Below are 21,117 nucleotides of genomic sequence, written 5' to 3'. Positions count from 1 at the left end.
TAGTTTGAAATGAAATCTTTGATTTAGGCTGATATTTTAGATTCAAATAAATTGAAGCATAACAAAGCAAGGTAAAGTTAAACGCATAAATAGCCTGGCTCCTGATTCAAAATACTTGCCTGAAATAAATAAGTGGCCTAGTTAAAAACATGGGGCCTTACTTTAGATTTCCTGTTTCTCTGGGCAACAAAGGTTCCCTGAGTGTGTTTGTGTATTTCACACTTATAATAACAATAATATTACATTTTATTTAAAGGAGCCTTTCTTGGCACTGAAGGACACCATACAGGGATGCATAAAACATTTAAAAAGCAGAGGAAAATAATAATAAAAATATAAATAAAACAGAAAAAAGGCAGAGCAATTGTCAACAAATGGAATAGGCAGTTTTAAACAGATGTGTTTTGACTTGTGATTTGAAATGGGGGAATGAATCAATGAATCAAGTTGGGGTGGTAATGAATTCCAGAGATGGGGAGCAGAGCAGCTGAATGCTTTGAATTGGATACGGAACTGAACTGGGAGCCAGTGGAGCTGTTGGAGGACAGGAGTGATGTGGTGGATGGAGGCTCGTTATGATGCGGGCAGCTGATTTCTGGACCAGTTGAAGTTTATGGAGGGATTTGTGAGGGAGGCCGAAGAGGAGAGAGTAGCAGTAATCCAGACGGGAAGTGACTTATGTCAGAATATTTGCTATGGGTATATGTCAGAAAGTGACTTATCAGAAGGATGAGAACAGACAGCTGTGTTCAAGTTTTTATACTTAATGCAAATGGAAGTATCTTTTGACGCCAGGTGGTGGCAGTGTAGGCTAGTTATCTGACAGACAGGGACATGGTGCATATACATAACATTTGTGTAGACATGGGCTCATCTCCCTGGCACTATTCCAGGGCACGATGAGGTTAAATCGAGTCATTTAGAGATTGCACATCAATAAGGGTTGATTAGTTACTGCACACATTTTCTTTAATGCTGTAAACCTTTATATATATGCCTATTAACTCTTATTATTACAGTCTTATGGCAAATATACTCTTAACAAATATTGTTTTATGACTTTGATTATATGTCGGTTTGGGCAATTTTGGGCAATTGAAAAGCACCAAGTAAGCGCATTCAAAATAACACCACATTTGTTCCCATTGTCGCGAGAGTAATTGTGTTGCTCGTGGTCCGCTTGCTCTCGTCGATCTACCCGGAATTCTAGTTAGCCTACATTACAGGCACATCGGGCGGTGGAGGCGGAGTTGCAAGCAGCGGAGTCGCGGATTGGCTGTTGCCCCACCGCTTTCCTGGAAAGTATACACTTCTTGGAATCTATGTGCCGTTCAAGCGAATTTACTGATCCACTGGACCATGGAGGGAACGCAGGGGCAATTTCTTCCTCTACCCATAGCAAATCGCATGTTAAAAACTAACATTTTAATGTGACTAAAACGCACAACCCAGAATATGGTCTAATAATGTTGTTGTCCAAAATGTTGTCGGGCAGGCACACCGAGAAGGCTACATTTATGAAGAAGCGTCAGCGAGGCCAGTGGCGTCACCGAACGATTCTGAGAAATCACTTCTTGGAACAAAGCTGAATTCGACAAGCCAAACCCACTAAGCCACATGAAGCAACCTGTTTTACAGCGCTGTCAACTGAGCTCGCAGCAATACTTAGACATTCACCCGAAAAACAACATTAAGTGGGAGCTCGGTCTTTTAAAATTGTAGGCTACATTATCGTTGTCTTTAAACATTGTATCTTGGTGTTTGGAGTAGCCTATAGGTTACATTCTTGTCACTTACGACTCGGGTTTGCAGTTATTCTGCCAAGGACAAAGAATTTCTCACATTAAATCCAAATTACAGAAAGGAGTTTTCGAAGAATACCCGGGGGTGTTTCTTTTATTTTATTCAACCTTCCCCTTTCAAATTATGATTCTTTGCGTTCATAGGTAAGTTTTCTGCAACTATGCATTTTATATTCGTCAACTGTTGTTAAACTCTGTCTTTAAACTCGTTGAAATGGTATGAATATGCTTAATATTTTCTAAACATAGCCTACTATTTAGTCTAGCATTTGAAATCAAAGTCACTAAGTCATTACATTTGACTTGCGCTTTTATGGTTTCTTTGTGTTGACCATATAACGCATTGAGCGCATATAACGCACAACATGATTATTACTCTGTTGTGCCACTTGGCCATAGTTTTAGGGCAGTCAAAGTGTGGAAGTGATTAATTTAGAGATTACGGTTAGACTTCTGTTAGTTACAACAGTTCCTTTTCAAGTAGATGAAGGTTATAATTTCGTGCTACAAAGTAGGCTAAGCTTATTATAATAGGCTATGTACATTCTATGTAGCCTATTCAACGAGAAAGGCTGCTAGTATCAGTAAAACCCTGTCATTTTGTATTGGGTAAAACCTTTGTTTTGTAAGTGCACCTTTTAACAAAAGTCTTTTACTCTCTAGCCCTAGACCGATCCCCACGGTGATACCGCTGGGTATGCCGACCCCGAGCTGCCTCCACAGCGCACCCCCACAGTGGGACCCTCGAAAAGATCTACAGGCCATAGCAACCACCTTCTGCTATATGGAAATCTCAGGTATGAATTTGTTAGTCGCTGCACATGGTTAGCTAGTAGTGATAGATATTTTCAAAATGCCTGCCCTTTTCTTTAAGAGAACTCTTTGAAAAAGGATAACGTGGACTAACAATGCCATTGTGTCTGTTGTTGTTCACAGGCTGGTACTGGGGTGGAATGACCGCAAGTGATGCCCAAGCCGTGCTGCAAGTGGCATCTGAAGGCACATTCCTGGTGCGGGACAGCAGCCACCCTCTCTACATGCTCACGTTATCGGTGAGAACGAAGCGCGGCCCCACCAATGTGCGTATCGAGTACAGCTGCGGACGTTTCCGGCTGGACTCCAGCTCGCCAGCTCGACCTCGCCTGCTCTCTTTCCCAGACATCCCCAGCCTGGTGCAGCACTACGTGGGCTCCGGGCGCAGCAGCACAGCCGAGGAGGGACAGATCGGGACAGAAGAGGTGGCGGAGCAGAGAGACACGAAAAAGAGGGGGGAGGACAGGGACAAGGCTGATGTCGAGATCTCCCCTCTGCCAGAGGCCAGAGATGCCGTGCTGCTTAAACTCAAAAGGCCTCTCTGCAGGCCCCAAGCCTTTCCCAGCCTTCAACACCTCACCCGCCTCGCCATCAACAAGCAGGTGGCCTGCCCTGCTCAGCTGCCCCTACCGAGGCCACTGCTACGCTACCTCCAGCAATACCCTTTCCAGCTGTGATTGGTCTTGGGCCCCATGACAAGGGGCCAGTGAGCAGAAAGGATTGGGGTTTTTTTTATTCCCAGAGGCAGCAGGTACTCTGGTGCAACGAGTTGATGAACGCCATGGAGGCTCGCTCAGCCCCTGGGTTTAATAATGGAAACACTGTGAAAACCCCTCGGGTGACGTCATGAAGCCACGCTGAAGGCAGGGGAGGCAGTGGGGGCGGCATGAGAGCATGACAAAGCAAGCAATGAACAGAGAACAGATAAGAAAGAAAGACTATCCTGTTTAAAGAGAACTCTTTGAACTGTGTGAGGAGTAACCTGTGAAAGCACATGCAGCAGTGACACAGTAGGACTGGTCAAATTCAAGGAATTATATAGCCAGCTGCTCCCTTCTACCAAGACCTTAGGAGAGGTGTAACCTGAGTCAACACTGGTTTTTCTCCCTCCTTCAAATTGAAATGTATGCATTTCTATTTTAAAGCAAAGGATTCACATCCTTTTTGTTAAAATATTGCCACCATGTGGATTGTTGTACATATTTACAAAGAGATCCTTGTGATTTGTAATAAAACTGTCTGAAACTCTACAAATGGAAGTCGTATATATTCATCCAGTTGGATAACTGACGTAAATGACAAAAAATTACTTCAATTTCTTGTGGTCCTTTAAAAATAACATCCAGGTAAAAACACAAGTTTGTCTATCTATTGAAGCTTAAAGAATGTATAGGTTTCATCTCACCATAAACCTTTATTCTACCTTAAATGAATTCAAGTAAGCAAAATACACAGTAAAATATAGTTTAGTAAGGCTGTCTCTAAGAATTTAGAATTTGAAAATAAAAAGCTATTATTTTAATCTTACCAATATAAAAAACTGAAAAGTGGGAGGTTTCCTTATTATTTTATTTCAGTAAAATAAAAAAAGAATAAAACTGTATTTGTAAATGAAAAAATCTGAAAGGTTACATGAAACTAGATGATGCATTAAAAGGCTGGATAGGAGTCAGTATTGATGAATTTTGGTGTGTGATTGCAGGCCCCATGTTGTGCGTCACAACAAAATGTGAATCACATTTCTCAGAATTAGAATTTCAGGTACTGGACATTTTAACAGACCTGGGCTATATATGTGATTTTTTTTATTGGCAAATATTACAATTCCTCCCATATCCATTTTGGATACCGACCGCAGCAGCCATGTTTCATTTGACATTAAATACAGTAAATACTGTTCAGAGCTGTTTGTATGTGTACATATGTACAAAAGTACATATTTGCAAAAGTGAGATTTTTTGCATTGTTATGTAATTTCAATAGCAGATATTGTCCTACTTTGGACCTCCCACATTATCTAATCACTAATTCTGTTTGTTTTACGGCATTGTGTGTGCTCACATTTCTTAAACACGTGAACACATACAGTAATGGTGAAAATGTGTTTGTGGGAGTATACAACATAAAGAATATTAAATGAGTGTGTGAACAGCAAGCCAATGTGAAAGTCTACATTGCTTTGAGGACGGCTGCATTTGTGTATTCATGCCAGCAAGCCAATGAGCAGTTTGCCAGCTGGTTCTCAGAAGAGGGCTACACTTCCAGGGACCATGAGAGGTACTGTACTAAGAGGGACAATTCTGAGAAAGGCTGCAGTAATTACCTACAGCCTAGTGCTCTCTGACACACACACTCACATAGACCCACACATAAAGAATTATCTAGACACACTTCCAAACTCAAAACAAATTGGTAACACTCTGTGACGAATCAGTTAATGTATTGAGAGAATTGTAAACCTGCCCAGAGCCGGGCCTGGTACAGCATTCTAAAGTAGCTTTCCGGACCTCTCTTAGCACCCTTAGGATAAGTACGTGCTGTATGAGAGATGCTTTATGAAGGATCCTGGGAGTGAGATTGCATTCTGAATACCTCCACAGGCTAAACACACACACCCTAATGCAGCAACCCCATATCTCCTCGGGCTTTCCATCTCCCCTCCTCCGGATCATGCTCACCGCCTGATCAGCCGCCGGTCAGCCTGCTCCTCGTCTCTGTAGGATGCAGAAGCGTGGTCTGTGGAGGTCAGGGAGAGGGAGCAAGATGTTATGTCTTTGCATGAAGCCTCCCAAGGCTGGGCCAAGTGACTCACTAGAGAGTATTGTTTTTTTTCATCTACACGTCTCCTTTCTACAGTTCTGGTGTTTAATGTAATATGCTTGTTTTTTTTGCTCTATCAAAACAAAGAAAAATTTCACTCAAAAAAAGCAAGACGGGATAGGGTGTTGTAAGTGCATGTTTCTACTGAAAATTGTATTTCTGTTTTCCTTTTCCCATATAAACAATATCTAAGTGTGTTCTGCGTTAAAGAAGGAAGGATGATGGTGAGAGGGCGAGATGGCTATTGGATCTTAATTTTCAGTGGAACTGTATAAGATAACAACATCACATTCTCTCTGCTTCCAGGCATTTACTGGCTTTTTGTTTCAAAGAGGGACATTTCTCGGAAACATCCTTTTCAAGAATCTTGTGTGCAGCTGCCATGGATTTATTAGTCAGCATGGTGTGTTTGGGTTTTAGCGTTCAGTGTATTTCATGGTAAAAGTGCATAATGATAATCAGCAGTTATTGCTGTGCAACAAAGAATTAAAACAGCTTCAAATTAAGAATTAAGGTCAGTTGGCAAAGGCACATTATAAAAATGCATAACTGAAGCATTCTGTTAGAAGGCACAGAGTTTTGCCCCTTGGTAATTCTATACTCTTTGTGTGAGTGTTAAAAAAAAAACAAAAAAACAGTTTCCTCTGCTGAGGTCTGGGTTCCTGGTCACTGTTACAATACGGAAGTGAGAGAGTGCCAATTAGAACAATAATTTTTATTTACATATAATATTATATTACATATATGTATGTGCATGAGATTCATTCATTTCTATGCTAGTATTTTCTACCATTTTATTTTCCATTTTTGTGTATCTTGTGCCTCATAATTAGTAGGTTGAAACTGGTGACTTCCTGTATCCTCTGATAGGAGTGGGATTTGTTATCAAACTGTGAGTCTCCTACAAGGTCACTGAAAGACTCTTATTCTGTGACCAGATAGTGTAATGTTTACTTCGCTGCAACATACATATTCTTATTGAGTTGGACTATTGATTGACCCCCACCTTTCCTGTGTCTCTGACCAGGCATAACATAACATTCTCTTACCGATTTGTAAAATCATTTTGAGTCTTCACATACTTCAATCCCATCACTTTTTCCTTCAGCCTGGTCTGGATGAGGTCGGGATGTCGAGGATCCACCTCAAGGTAGACTCGACTGGGTGTAACAAAAGGGCATTGATACTGTTAGTGGCATCACACTCTGTGCTGATGAACAAACAATCCTGCTTTTCATCTCAAGATAATAATCATTGTTTGCACTGCTTGACTAAATCTTTACAGCATAACAAAATTGGTGAAGCTTGTGTCTCTCCCTTGATGCGCATAATTGAAAGAATAAAGCCTGTTTCCTGATTAACTGTCATCCTGACTGAGTTTCCAGATAACTGTGGGACTAGGAAATTTACCATCAGGCCTATGCTACACATTTCTTCTGTATTTATCTTTTTTACAAATAAAAAAATATCATTGCATTTTCTACCCTGCATTACATTTCTAACAAAATCCAACAACTTAAAATGTTTTATGGGACTGTGATCTACTTGTTAACAATAGCAAATAAGACATTTTAAATGTCTTATCTTCAGTAAATTCAGTACATCACTACTTCTTCAGGAGGTGACAGCAGAACTTTAAAACTAATGTTGAGCAAATCCATGTCCATGTCCTCACCCCCACCCCAAGAAAGGGAGATCTCCAGGCATTCAGACTATTCCTCCTACTCTGCCTTCTTGACTTTCTCACTGATTTCCTGGAACAGACATCTTTGAGATGTTAACAATTTATTAATGTCAAGTTGAATCCTACTTCTTGCATGGTATTGCTGCAGGGTGCTCGATGGGGGGGAGAGAGCAAGAGTTTTTACATCATGTTTCTGTTTCTGAAAAAATGACTTGTTTCTCTTTTCAGTTTGTTCTCTTGTTTTACATAGTGCTCAGTTTTGGCACAAAAAATGTGGACTACACAGATCAACCGATGCACTACGCTGAATAGCCATATCATGCTCCACTCCCTTTAACAAACAATCTTGTTGGCAACAAAATAGCCAGTGACTAACATTACATTTTATTTCATAGTTGTTTGATGACTCATACAAGGAAACATAAATCTTCTAAATATGCTTTAAGCTGTAAGCAGTTAGTATAATGTTTCGAAAAAAGCAGGGGGGACAACATAGGGCTCAGTCTTCCAGAGAGATTACACTAGCTCCTGTTTATTTACAAAATTCTTTTAAGGATATCACCCACTTATCTTTCCTCCCACCTACTTTTTTACACAGAAACCTTGAGCATATCAGACCTTCTGTCAAGGACAGAAGACGACCCAAGAGCGCAAGTTCAAATTCAGAGTCTTTTATTGAAGGGTTCAGGGGGGAAGAGGAGTGAGAGAAACGTGAGGTCTTGGAGGTTCCGGTTCCAGGGGTGCTAGGAGTGCCAGGGGTGTCAGGGGTTCCAGGGGTTCTCGGGGCTCTGGGGTTTTCCAAGTCTCCGGGGGGTTCCAGTCCAAGGTGCTGAGTCTGTGTGTCCCCCAGTGATCGAGCGGCGTCTCGGCTGAGGGTGGTGACGCTGGGCGGGCTTGCTTGCCTGGTGGTCGGAGGCCTGGGGAATCACACACACAACAGCAAGGTGAACAGCAGGCAGTAATACAGACCAGGGCTAGGCACTAAACGTGGTGAGAGACAGAAGGCAGATTCGAGTTACCGGGGGGGGCTGAAGATCGGAGAGTAATCGAGAAGATCCGGAAGGCGGGTCGGGATAACCGGGGCAGTAGAACAGGGAGGCAGTCAAGAAAGGATCCGAATCACAGGTAGGAGTCAGAGAGTAGACAGGCAGGTTACTGGTCCAGGTTTGAAGACGATCTGACAGGGCTTGGCTGAAAAACAGGGCTTTATATACTGGGAGAGGTTAGTGGAGAAATGCAGTGCAGCTGGCAGAGTAATTAGAGCAGAGTGGGGCAAGGTGAGGATGGTGACTGGGAAATGCAGCGCAGCTGGCCAGGTAACAAGAGCAGAGCAGGGCGGAGCCAGGTGGAGCTCGTTAGGCAGAGTAGAGAGAGAGTGAGCAGAGTGGCAGAGAATTGAATCAATTAAGGTTGTTACCAGGGAGAGAGAATGCTCATGACAGGACCTAAGGGACGGCCCCAGAAGTCCCAAGAACAACATCATGCCGGGAGGGTGGAGGGGGAGCAGGCGGGCGGGTCAGAACTCCTCCGAAGGTCCGAGTGAGCATCCTCATCCTCAGAAGGAGCTGGAGGGTCACGGTCGGGAGACAGGACAGGTACTGAGACAGGATCAGGGTCAGGCACAGGACAGGAAGCCGGGCGGGCAGGGCGGCTAGGGACCCCCCTGGGACGGGCCCCTACGGATTGCAGGCTGATCAGGATGTAGTCGGTGGAAGTCAGTGATGAGGGTCCGTCCACTATCCTCCTGGCGGGATCCAGGTCCTCTCCTCCGACCATATCCCTCCCAGTCAACGAGGTACTGGAGACCCCTACCCCGTCGCCTAGAGCGGAGCAGCCGCCGGACGGTGAAGACAGGACCGCCATCTAAGAGGCGCGGAGGAGGCGGCGGAGCCGCAGGGACCAGGGGACTTTCATGGACCGGCTTGACCTTGGAGACGTGGAAGGTGGGATGGACCCGCATGGAAGTGGGCAACTGAAGCCGAACCGCCGTTGGACTGATGACTTTCTGCACAGGAAAAGGACCAATGAAGCGAGGGGCCAGCTTTCGTGATTCAACCCGCAGCGGCAGATCCCGGGCAGACAGCCAGACCTTCTGACCAACCCGGTAAGTAGGTGCTGGGGCCCTCTGTCGGTTGGCACCGACGGCGTAGCTGGTTCCGGACTTCAGGAGCATAGTGCGAGCCTGGGCCCAAGTGCGGCGGCAGCGGCGGGCATACGCAAGAGCAGACGGACAGGTGGCATCCGCTTCCTGGCTGGCAAACAGTGGGGGTTGATACCCGTAGACACACTGAAAGGGGGAGAGCCCGGTGGCGGAACTGGTGAGTGAATTATGGGCATATTCCACCCAGAGCAGGTGTTGAGCCCAGGCCCGGGGATTTTGGGAGGCCACGCACCTCAGTGCCTTCTCCAGCTCCTGGTTCATGTGTTCAGTTTGGCCGCTTGACTGGGGGGTGGAATCCAGATGATAGGCTGGCGGTGGCCCCAAGGAGATGACAGAACTCCTTCCAAAAGGTTGCTGAGAATTGGCGGCCCCGGTCTGACACTATATCCTGGGTAGGCCATGGATAATGAAACACATGTTCCAGGACCACCTGGGCGGTCTCCTTAGCAGAGGGTAGTTTAGGAAGAGGCACGAAGTGGGTCATCTTACTAAAGCGGTCAACAATGGTAAGGATGACTGTGTGTCCGTCAGAGGGCAGAAGACCCGTAACAAAGTCCAGTGAAACGTGGGACCAGGGCCGCTTTGGGTGCAGTAGGGTTGCAGCAACCCAGCAGGAGGCTGGTTGGGGGTCTTGTTTCGGTTACAAGTGGGACAAGCTCGATGAATTCTTGGACATCCTTGCTCATCCACCGCCACCAGAACCGCTGGCGGACCAGATGAAGGGTGCGAGTGATGCCGGATGACAGGCCAGACGGGATTCGTGCCCCCACTGGATTACAGGTGACTTGAGATTTGCTGGAACAAACAGACGGTTGGGGGGTGGTGCTTGGGCCTGGCTGGTTCCGAAGAGCCTCCATGACCTGCTTCTCGATCTCCCAGGTGAGGGCCGCCACGACAAAGTGGCTGGGAAGAATGGGAGCTGGCATGGCGGTGATCTCGTCCCTCTGAAACATCCGGGAAAGGCATCAGGTTTGATGTTGCGAGATCCCGGGCGGTAGGAGAGCGGAAATTGAAGCGGTAAAGAACAGAGACCACCGCTGTTGACGGAGTTCAGCCTCCTGGCTGTTTGGATATACTCCAGGTTTTTGTGGTCTGTCCACACTACTTAATGGTTCCTTTGACCCCTCTAACCAGTGCCGCCATTCTTCAAGGGCGAAGCTTGACGGCCAGCAGCTCAAGGGTTCCCAATGTCGTGAGTTGCATTCGGCTGGGGTTAGCCGACGGGAGTAGAAGGCACAGGGGTGCATCTTGCCATCCTCGGCTGCTCTCTGAGAAAGCACTGCACCCACTCCCCGCGTCCGAAGCATCTACCTCCACCACAAACTGCCTTGCTGCATCTGGCATTTGGAGGATGGGAGCGGAAGTGAAACATGTCTTGAGGCTATTGAAGGCCTTATCAGCAGCTGCTGTCCATTGGTACGGCTGTTTAGTGCTGGTTAGCGCCGTGAGTGGTGCAGCCACTGTGCTATAGTTTCGATGAACCTCCTATAAAAGTTTGCAAAGCCCAGGAACTGTTGCAACTTTTCCCAGACTCAGGGACTGGCCAGGACGTGACAGCCGACACCTTCGTGGAGATCCATCTGAATGCTGCCCCTCGTTGATCACATACCCCAGGAATGAAACGGTCTTGGCATGGAACTCGCACTTCTCTGCCTTCACAAAAAAGAGAGTTCTCCAGCAGGCGCGGGACCAACTGGACATGGTGCGTGTTCTGACAGAGTCTTTGAGAATATTAAAATATCGCCAAGGTACACAAAAAACAAATGTATTTAGCATGTCCCTGAGGATATCATTCACTAGGGCTTGAAAAACTGCTGGGGCATTGGTGAGGCCGATGGCATGACGAGGTATTCATAGTGGCCGGTTGGTGTGTTGAACGCAGTCTTCCACTCGCCTCCCTCTCTCACCCGCACCAGATGGTAGGCATTTCGAAGGTCCAGCTTCGTGAATACGGTGGCTCCCTTCAGCAGTTCAAGGCAGACGAAAAGTAAGGGCAGTGGGTAGCGATTCTTAACCGTGATGTCGTTCAGACCCGGTAATCTATGCATGGACGAAGAGAACCGGCCCTTCTTACCGACGAAGAAGAATCCCGCCTCCCGCGGGGAAGAAGACGGTCTGATTATCCCGGCGGCAAGAGAGTCATTAATGTAGTCTTCCATGGCCTTTTCTTTCCGGGCTGACAGTGAATACAGACGACCCTTTGGGAGGTGCTGTGCCAGGCAGGAGATCAATCAGCAGTCATAGGGTCTGTGTGGGGGTAGAGATGTCGCCTTGGATTTGTTGAACACCTCTTTCAGGCTGTGGTAACAGGTCGGAACATTGGATATGTCCTGGGTAGCTTAGATATTTCCCAGTGAACGGGCAGGGTGGCCCCCTTAAACAGGTCTGGTGACAACTCCTTCCCCACGCACGGACTGTTCCGGTCTCCCAGTCGATGTGGGGTTGTGCTGACGGAGCCACGGGTATCCGAGAATGAGTGGTTGGCCAGGTGAGTGTAGGGAGGTGAAACTGGATGGACTCTTGGTGGTTTCCTGACAGCAGAATTGTCAAAAGGGGCTGAGATGTGAGTGACCGTGCCCAGATGATGTCCATCCAGGGCTCGCAGGAATGGGTTGTGCCAGTTGATGATGGTTCACGCCCAGTTGCCGTGCAAGCTCAGGGTCCATGATGTTTGCTTCGCTCCAGAATCCACAAGGGCGTGCAACGATGAGTCGTGGTCGGAAAGCTGAAGGCGGAGATGAAGCAGGGGTTTTCGGATGGAGGGAGACTGAAGACTTGTTGAGCTCACCCGATCTCCCCTACACCTGGTGAGCTGCGGCTTTTGCCGGACAGGTGGCTTACCACGGTGATTTTCACCACCACAGTAGAGGCAAAGGTTGGAGGTTAGGCACCGCCCGGCGCCTCCTCGAGTCAGAGAGGCACGGCCAATCTCCATGGCCTCAGGCTGATTGAGTTGGCCTTGGGACTTGACAGGCAGGGGCTGGACAGAGGAGGTATCGACCAGAAAAGCGGATGGCAGGTTGACTGAGACGCCCTTCTCCCTCCTCCGGTCTGTATAATGGCGGTCAATCTCTGCGGGCGGCAAGGTCAATGGCGCATCAAGCTGAGGGCGGGTCATGAGAAACAAGCTCGCCTTTGATATAGTCCGCCAAGCTGTGGAGGAAGGCTTGCACCAGTGCCTCTGAGTTAAACAAGCTTTGACTGGCCAGGGTACGAAAGTCAATGGAGAAGTCTGCCACTGTCCGATTGCCCTGACGGATGGTGAGCAGAGCTTGTGACGCTTCGGCTGTTGGCGAGCCTAGATCAAAGACCTTTAACATCTCCTCCTCAAAGGCACTGAAGGAGGCACAGGCTGGGGTTTGCCGGTCGAATTCCGCCGTTACCCACAACCGAGCTCGGCCGGTGAGATGGGTGATGACATACCCCACCTTGGCTCCCTCCGTTGAGAAGGTTCTGGGCTGTAGTGCGAACTGGATTCGGCAGCTGCTCAAGAATGGTCTTACTTGCTCTTGGTTTCCATCGAAACGCTCCAGGTTCCCAATCTTTGGTTCAGGAGCCGGGGATCTGGTGGCAGCACTGCCGGGTGGTACAGGAACAGAAGAACCAGGGGTGGGTGCAGGTGGAGTAGCCGGGTTTGAGAGTAGTTGCAGGGCTTGGGCTAGCAGTTGTTGCTGCAGTTGGACCTGTTGCTGTTGTAGCTGAAACTGTTGCTGCTGCTGTTGAAGCTGTTGCTGTTGCTGCTGGATCTGTTGTTGCTGCTGGATCTGTTGTTGCTGCTGGTTGGATTGCTGTTGTTGTTGGTTGCCTAAAAGTTGTACTCATGAAATGCTTTGCTGGTGAGTATGGTCTATTATGTTTTGACAGAATTTGTATTTATAGCTTTTGTATGTGGTTGTACTATTTTTGGTTATCCTGTTCCTGCTATTTTTTTTAATTGACTTTAATTCTATATTACATTTCCTATCTGTTGTGCCATTTGTTTGTTTATTTAGTTTTTGTTTTTAACTTGTTTGTTTATAACTATATTTGTGTGCACTGTGCCCAAGGTAACTGAGCACATTTATTATTAATAGTTTCTCAGATTAAACACCAAAACCTATTAATTAGGTTTTCTTTAGGTGACTGGTAACAATATACTTTGGTTCCCTGTCTTTTCTTAGTGGTTCCCAAAAGAGAAGAAAGCTGCTCGACTGAAGTGTACAGCACAAAATCACTGCAAAAAAACTATCTCTGCCACACAGCCTATGGTAGATATCACGGATGCCTTGAATTAGTCTATTAGATTCAATGAAGTAGGCTGGGAATAGTCTGGCATATGTTCACTGGACTGATTCCTAGGATCATGGGCGGACTGGCCATCTGGCATACCGGGCATTTTCCCGGTGGGCCGACGCACCTTTTGCAGGCTAGCATATGTCAGCAACATGTTGAAGTTCGTTGAGTTTGAACGAGGATGTACTGTAAGCAAGCATACAGAGGGACAGTGAGCAGGTGGTGGAGCCTAGTTGACGCTACATGATAAGAACTCAGTGGTGGAGCAGGTAGGCTGTGTGTGACATGCCATGCTGACGATGATGATTATGATGACTTATTAATTGCGATAATGTAATGATGTGGTTATGTTAACGTAAGGCCGTGCTGTGATTATAATAACAAATAGTGCAACTTAAATGTTCTAAATGAATGATTTGCAACCCCGGACCAGGGGCGATTCTAGACCTAGAGCTTTGCTGGGGCACAGGCCCCCAACTACCAATACATAAAAAAAATAATAAATGTGTGCGCAATATGAAATAAATGGCTAGCCTACGGGTAGGCTACAAGCTTCAAAATCATTATTGTCACTGTCATACTGTAGGACCAGCACTCTCTCCCTCAATTGTTGTAAGAACCACTATCCAGCAACATCCAAACACATAGGCATAAGTAGGCCTATACTCACTGCATGAGTTTAATAGGCTTTCCTACTAACACAAGGGAAAGCTTATTTTTTAGTCAAAATTGAGATATACTTCCCTCCCAGGCAAGGGTCCTATAGTCATCCTGGCAATACTGCAGTTCTTTGTAGCTTAAATAGCCTACTAAAGCCTTCATATTGACTTTTGGTGATAATTCATCATCAGCACTGGCACTTTAACATAAATGTTAATGTTACCGTTAATGTGGGCAATTATCATACCTATCGCACTATAAGAACTCAACTCCCTGCTCTACAAGATATCTATTCCAGAAGAGTACTCCTAAGAGCCCAAAAGATTCTGAAGGACTCTTCTCATCCTAACAATGGATTATTCCTACCGCTGAAATCAAGAAGGCGCCTGTATGTAGTCACAAAGCCAGAATTGAGAGACTCAGGAGAAGTTTTTATCCCCAGGCCATCCGAACTCTGAACTCACACTATACTGACTTTGCACTCATTCACTCCTCAGCACTCATGCCCCCCCCCCCCCCCTCACACACACCTACATGACTTTTAGCCCTTTTACATCCCTCTCCCTATGCTACAGACCTTTTATTTATTTTCTTATTTCATCACATGTCAAAACACACACACACATATCTCCAACTTTTGCACATCTCCATAGAACTTTTTATTTATTATTTTTTATTTCTCCTCCATCTATCTACCCATGTCCTTGATTGCCTAGCCTTTAATTTTCTGATGTCCATCTCTGAATAGTTTATCAGAAGGCTATGTTTAGTTTTACAGTAGGACAGCTTCACAAACAGTATAGGTTACTTTTACAGGACTCTCTCTACACTATACGTAAATCATTATTAATTGTCCGCATGTGTGCATGCAGCCTACGCATGGTGTGAGTGTGTGTCAGGGAGAGAGCACAAGCTGGTAAACTGTTGCTAAATTTAGGCTACAAATTTGACGCTAAGCATTGAAAAACAGATGCTCTAACATCGATCAACGTCATATTTTCTGTCAAACAAGTTGTGAATTTGTTGTAACATTAAAACAGGAGACGACTTACTCTGCGCTCAAAGTGATGTGATGAGCTCCAGCGGTTTCCACTGTACAACGAAACACTCGGAACAATCATGTGAACGATTTTCATTGGTTGTTGCGTTCAATCTTACCCAGCTACAGAGGTGCTATTTCCTGATTGGCTATTATGGCCCCTTTCTTTTTTTCCTTGTTTGTTTTTTATTGGCTGGTAAGTGACAGGCTCGAGTCATGACTAAAGCAGGCACGGAGATGCGCTCATGAATGCCGTTTCCAGCGAGAGCAGCGCTAGAATTTTACTGGGGCACTGGAGACTTTTACTAAGGCACGTGCCCCAGTGAATAAGGTCTAGTGACGCCCCTGCCCCGGACAGCAAAAGAGTGTCAAATCGATGTTAATTGTTGGTCAGATTGATCAGTTTCCGTCAGACGCCCAAAATTCAACATCGATGGCATGAGTGGTGGTTGGTCTCTCAAAGTAGACGGTTGAAAGGGTTCTATCTTGGAAGGGTTAATTATCATGGTAAAGATGGGCTAAAAGACTGTAGACTGACGGAAATGTAGGCTACAAAACATCAAGTCATATTCATGCACAAGCCAACTAATATACAGTAACCTATACGATAGGCTACTGGAAGACATTAAAGATAATTAATTAATGTAGCTATAATGTTCCAAAATGTACCAGCAATGTAGTATAGCCTACAGGAATAAAATATTTCCAGCAACAGCCCTGTTTATTTCGTGTTGTTTCAGTTGTCCTACAGTGATTAACGTCTACGACAATCTAGGTAATTTAGCTCTTTACACATAGGCTTCAGTAACTGTTTGGTGCTGCTGTCAGTTGAGCATTGTATAGTTTAAATGTAGCCTATTGAATAATTTGAAATGATACTTTGATTTCAAGCAGAAACTCTTCTTTAATAATTTCTTGTATATCCTAGACTACTTGAATATGGAGATCATGTACTCCATGGCTACCTCTGATCAGTCAGAGTGATAGCACTTTCAGTGCTCCATGACAGTTGAAAATATATGCATATTTAAGGGTAATGCAAAGATTTTGTATTTAATTAGGTGCGCCCGACCGATTTGAGGGCCGCTTGGGCCAAATATGCCAGGGCCGATTTATGGTCCCAGTCCGCCCCTGCAATAGTGACTAAGCGGGATTAGAATGTCCTGTTTACACATCACTGGAGTGAGTCAGTGAGATACAGTAGGTACACAGCAAAGAGCATTCATAGAAATACTAGCGCACAATCAGAAATGTAGGCGGGAGGAGCATACGCTCATGCTCAGGCATGCATCCCAAGACACAAGCTCACAAGCTCACAGACTCACACAGACACACCCAAAAGATGACCCAGGGCTTACCCGTTATCAGTTAACAGCCTCGGTGCAAGCGCCAGAATCTGGTCTATGACACACATTCCTTCCTCTCCTCCATCTAATGCAGCATGATCCTCAAACCTGGAATATGCATAGTATGTTTTGTCTGTGTATAGGTGGCAGATAAAGCTTGTGAGTGTTAGTGTGTATTGTGTGTGTGTGTGTGTATGTGTATTTGAGGAAATTACTCTGACACCTTTTCATCTGATGTCATTTTTCCTCACCAAAATGGTCCTTATCTCACACATTGTTTTTGCCAAAGAAATGTATATCAGGCTTGGCTTGAGTGTATGTGTGTGTGTTTACAGCAGGTGTGTACATGAGTAGGAGGAGGGAAAGACTGGTTGTGGATTTGAGTGTCAGTGCATTAACCATCTGACCTTTTGACCTCCGGCTCCAGTGAATCGAGGTCTTCAGTGAAGAGGTAGGGAGGGTTACTAACAAGCACCTCCACGGGGTTACAAGTTCTCAGAAGCCAGTCTGCATCTGTTGCCAAGAGACAGACACACGTGTACCCTTGTTAACATCTCGTTAACTGGTTAACTCATTTCCCACACTCCCATGGTTATATTCCTGTGAACGACGCCTTTGTTGGGTATTTAAGGCCAGGTGATTGAGATGTGCTCTAATAAATATAATATATATTATTAGTTAAAAAATATCAATAATATAATGTGTGCATTCACACTGGGCAAGGACCTTTGATTACACTTTGATTCACACCAAGTGAAGAGCTTTGGCTTTTGATAGAGACTAACAAGGATATTAAGTATTACATTTTTGAATGGGGAAACATGGCTTTTTTTGTAAACAGTGAGTGCAGGTGTGACAGATCAACTGAATGCACTCGTGTGTGGGTACTTCCTCAACTAGGCCTCATCAAATGTCTATTAACAAAAGAAGCAAGCAACAGAAAACTAGAAAAGCCTTTCCTGAAGGGAATACAGTGCATTCAAATGCAAAAATATGATGTAAAATATCATACAGAGTAAAAACAAACTATATTGGTTGCTAGGTAGATGAGGTTTAATATAGTTGGAATGACTGAACAGTTAAATAGGTGGATAGTTTAAATGGTTAAATTATTTAGGTAGATAGTTGACGATAACTGACAGTTGGAATGGCTCTAATGTTTGCTAGCAGTTATGCTAACTATGTTAACAAAGAAAATAATGTTAACCAAGTTACTTAGCTAACTTAACTAATGTTTTCTAGGATTTTTAAAAAAAATATTAATAATGGTAATGCTGCTAACTATGCTAACTATGTAAACAATATGACTTAGCTAACTTAACTAATAATTGTTAGCAGTTATGTTAAAATGCTAACTATGCTAACCATATTACTTAGCTAACTTAGCTAATCATTTTTAACAGTTTTGCTAACAATGCTAACATGCTAACTATAGTAACCATGTGACTCAGCTAACTTAGTTAATGTTTTCTAGCAGTTTTGTTAAAAATGCTAACAATGCTAACTATGCTAATAATGTTACCTATGCTAACCATGTGACTTAGCTAACTTAGCTAACAATGTTAACATGTTAACTATGCTAACCATGTTACTTAGCTAACTTAACTAATTATTTTAGCAGTTTTGTTAGCATTGCAAGTATTGTTAGCATTTTTAACCGTTTTGCTAAAAATGCTAGCAATGCTAACATGCTAACTAGCTACAGTGGGTAGGAGTCATAGTTGATGACAAGTAACAGTTACAATGACTGAACAGTTAAAAAGTTCAGTAGTTTAAATTATTTAACAGTGAAATATTATAGTGAGGACTTTTATTTTGAAACAGTTTTTGGCAGAGGAAGCAGTTGAACAGGATGTGTAGTCTTAATAGAGCCAGTTTGTATGCTTAAAGCCTGAGACTGGCAGTTGATCCAGGTGGCCTGACCACCTGGCATAGGATTCTAATTGCTTAACGGCTCTATTGTGATGTCATCAGCCCAATGTTAAGTCTATGGGGAAATTTTGAGTAGTTTTTAATTAATAGTTTAAAAAGTATAAAAGTTACAAAGATGAAAAATACAAAGCCCACATGTCCTAAGTAAGACCTACGTAACATAGTTTGAATGAAGTTTCTACGTTAAACGGTTGAAGCTGCATTAACTGCGTTAGAAGAACTAGAAAAGCATTTCCTCAAGGAAATACAGTGCATGAAAATGCAAAAATATGATGAGTTTATATGGTTAAATTGTTTGCTTGGTAGATAAGGTTTAATATAGTTGGAATGACTGAACAGTTAAATAGGTTGATAATTTAAATGGTTAAATTATTTAGGTACATAGTTGACGATAACTAACAGTTGGAATGGCTCCAATGTTTGCCAGCAGTTATGCTAACTATGTTAACAAAGATAACTAGAAAATGCAATTCCAGGGAATTACCAGTGCATGAAAATGCAAAACATATGGTGTGAAATATATTGTTAAAACAGATGATGTGCTAATTGGCAACCAACATGATGAGGTTTAATATAGATCAAATGACTGAACTAGGAAGATGAGGTTTAATATAGTTGGAATGACTGAACAGTTAAATAGGTGGATAGTTTATATAGTTAAATGATTTGCTTGGTAGATAAGGTTTAATATAGTTGGAATGATTGAACGGTTAAATAGGTGGATAATTTAAATAGCTAAATTATTTAGGTAGATAATTGACGATAACTGGCACTTGGAATGGCCCTAATGTTTGCTAGTAGTTATGCTACTATCTTATCAAAGATAATAATGTTAACCAAGTTTTTTTGCTAAAAATGTTAATTAGCATGCTAACATGCTAAAGATCTTTGCTTAAGCTAACTTAGCTAATCATTTTTAACAGTTTTTTGCTAACTATGCTAACTAACATGCTAACTTTGCTAACCATGTTACTTAGCTAACTTAGCTAATAATTTTTAGCAGTTTTCTTAAAAAATCTTAATAATTTTAGCATGCTTTCTTAGCTAACTTAGCTAATCATTTTTTTAGTTTTTGCTAAAAATGCTTGCTAACATCTTAACTATGCTAACCATGTTACTTAGCTAACTTAGCTAATCATTTTTGCAGTTTTGCTAAAATGCTAACTAAAGTTTTGCTAACCATGTTAATGTTACTTAGCTAACTTAACTAATCATTTTTAGCAGTTTTGCTAAAATGCTAACAAGCTATGCTAACAATGTTAACCATAACTTAACTATCTTAACCATGCTAACTAGCCAAAGTGGGTAGGAGTCATAGTTGATGACAAGTAACAGTTACAATGGCTGAACAGTTAAAAAGGTCAGTAGTTTAAAGGGTTAAATTGTTTAACAGTGAAATATTGTAGTGAGGACTTTTATTTTGAAACAGTTTTTGGCAGAGGAAGTAGTTGAACAGGATGTGTAGTCTTAATAGGGCCAGTTTGTATGCTTAAAGCCTGAGACTGGCAGTTGATCCAGGTGGCCCTAACACCTGCCATAGGATTCTAATTGCTTAACGCTCTATTGTGATGTCATAATCATAATGTTAAGTCAATGGGGAAATTTTGATTAGTTTTTAATTAATAGTTTAAAAAGTATAAAAAGTTACAAAGATGAAAAAATACAAAGCCCACATGTCCTAAGTAAGACCTACATAACATAGTTTGAATGAAGTTTCTTCGTTAAACGGTTGAAGCTGCATTAACTGCGTTAGAAGAAGAAGAAGAAGAAGAAGAAGAACTAGAAAAGCATTTCCTGAAGGAAATACAGTGCATGAAAATGCAAAAATATGATGTAAAATATCATACTATATTGGTTGCTAAAACAAACTATAGGTAATGACTAACAGCTACCTAGTTTTATATAGGTAAATAATTTACTAGGTAGATGAGGTTTAATATAGTTGGAATGACTGAACAGTTAAATAAGTGGATAGTTTAAATGGTTAAATTATTTAGGTAGATAGTTGACGATAACTGACACTTGGAATGGCTCTAATGTTTGCTAGCAGTTATGCTAACTATGTTAACAAAGATAATAATGTTAACCAAGTTACTATGCTAACTAGCATGCTAACAATGTTAAAATGCTAACTATCTTAACCATGTGACTTAGCTAATCATTTTTTTAGCAGTTATTATGCTAACTATGCTTATGCTAACATATTAACTATCTTAACCATCATTTTAAGCAGTTTAGCTAACTTAGTTAATCATTTTAACCAGTTATTAGCTAATCATTTTTAACTATGCTAACTAACATGTTAACTATGGTAACATTTTAGCAGTTTCCTAAAAATTTACTATGCTAACCATGTTACACTTAGCTAATCATTTTTAGCAGTTTTGTTAAAATGCTAACTTAGCTAATCATTTTAAGCAATTTTTAAGCTTTTGTTAAAATCTTGTAAAGATGCTATAACAATCTTAACCATGTGACTTAGCTAACTTAGCTAACTAGCTACAGTGGGTAGGAGTCATAGTTGATGACAAGTAACAGTTACAATGGCTGAACAGTTAAAAAAAAGTTCAGTAGTTTAAAGGGTTAAA

At 43.1% G+C, this 21,117-nt stretch overlaps 2 protein-coding genes across 2 annotated transcripts in view; one reads left to right on the top strand and one right to left on the bottom strand.

The window, feature by feature from the left end:
• The first annotated feature begins 1,328 nt into the window (after window positions 1-1,328).
• Window positions 1,329-3,865, top strand: cish (cytokine inducible SH2-containing protein). The gene is made up of 3 exons (XM_048254915.1): window positions 1,329-1,946; window positions 2,466-2,599; window positions 2,739-3,865. The coding sequence occupies exons 1-3, from the start codon at window positions 1,927-1,929 to the stop codon at window positions 3,290-3,292; spliced, it is 708 nt and encodes a 235-aa protein (XP_048110872.1). The 5' UTR covers window positions 1,329-1,926; the 3' UTR covers window positions 3,293-3,865.
• The window catches only part of hemk1 (HemK methyltransferase family member 1), a 31,472-nt gene continuing 14,158 nt past the window's right edge, over window positions 3,804-21,117 (bottom strand). Inside the window, exons 8-11 of the mRNA XM_048254914.1 lie at window positions 17,005-17,110; window positions 16,610-16,705; window positions 6,485-6,595; window positions 3,804-5,351 (exon numbers count right to left, since the gene is read on the bottom strand). Of these exons, the coding sequence (XP_048110871.1) occupies window positions 5,312-5,351; window positions 6,485-6,595; window positions 16,610-16,705; window positions 17,005-17,110 (353 nt within the window). The 3' untranslated portion in view covers window positions 3,804-5,311. The remainder of the gene's footprint in view (window positions 5,352-6,484; window positions 6,596-16,609; window positions 16,706-17,004; window positions 17,111-21,117) is intronic.

Source organism: Alosa alosa, chromosome 10 (genome assembly GCF_017589495.1).
Source record: "Alosa alosa isolate M-15738 ecotype Scorff River chromosome 10, AALO_Geno_1.1, whole genome shotgun sequence".
In the NCBI taxonomy this organism is placed as follows: Eukaryota; Metazoa; Chordata; class Actinopteri; order Clupeiformes; family Clupeidae; genus Alosa; species Alosa alosa.
Note: the sequence above shows the minus strand (reverse complement) of the source record. Positions and strands in the feature narration are given on the sequence as shown.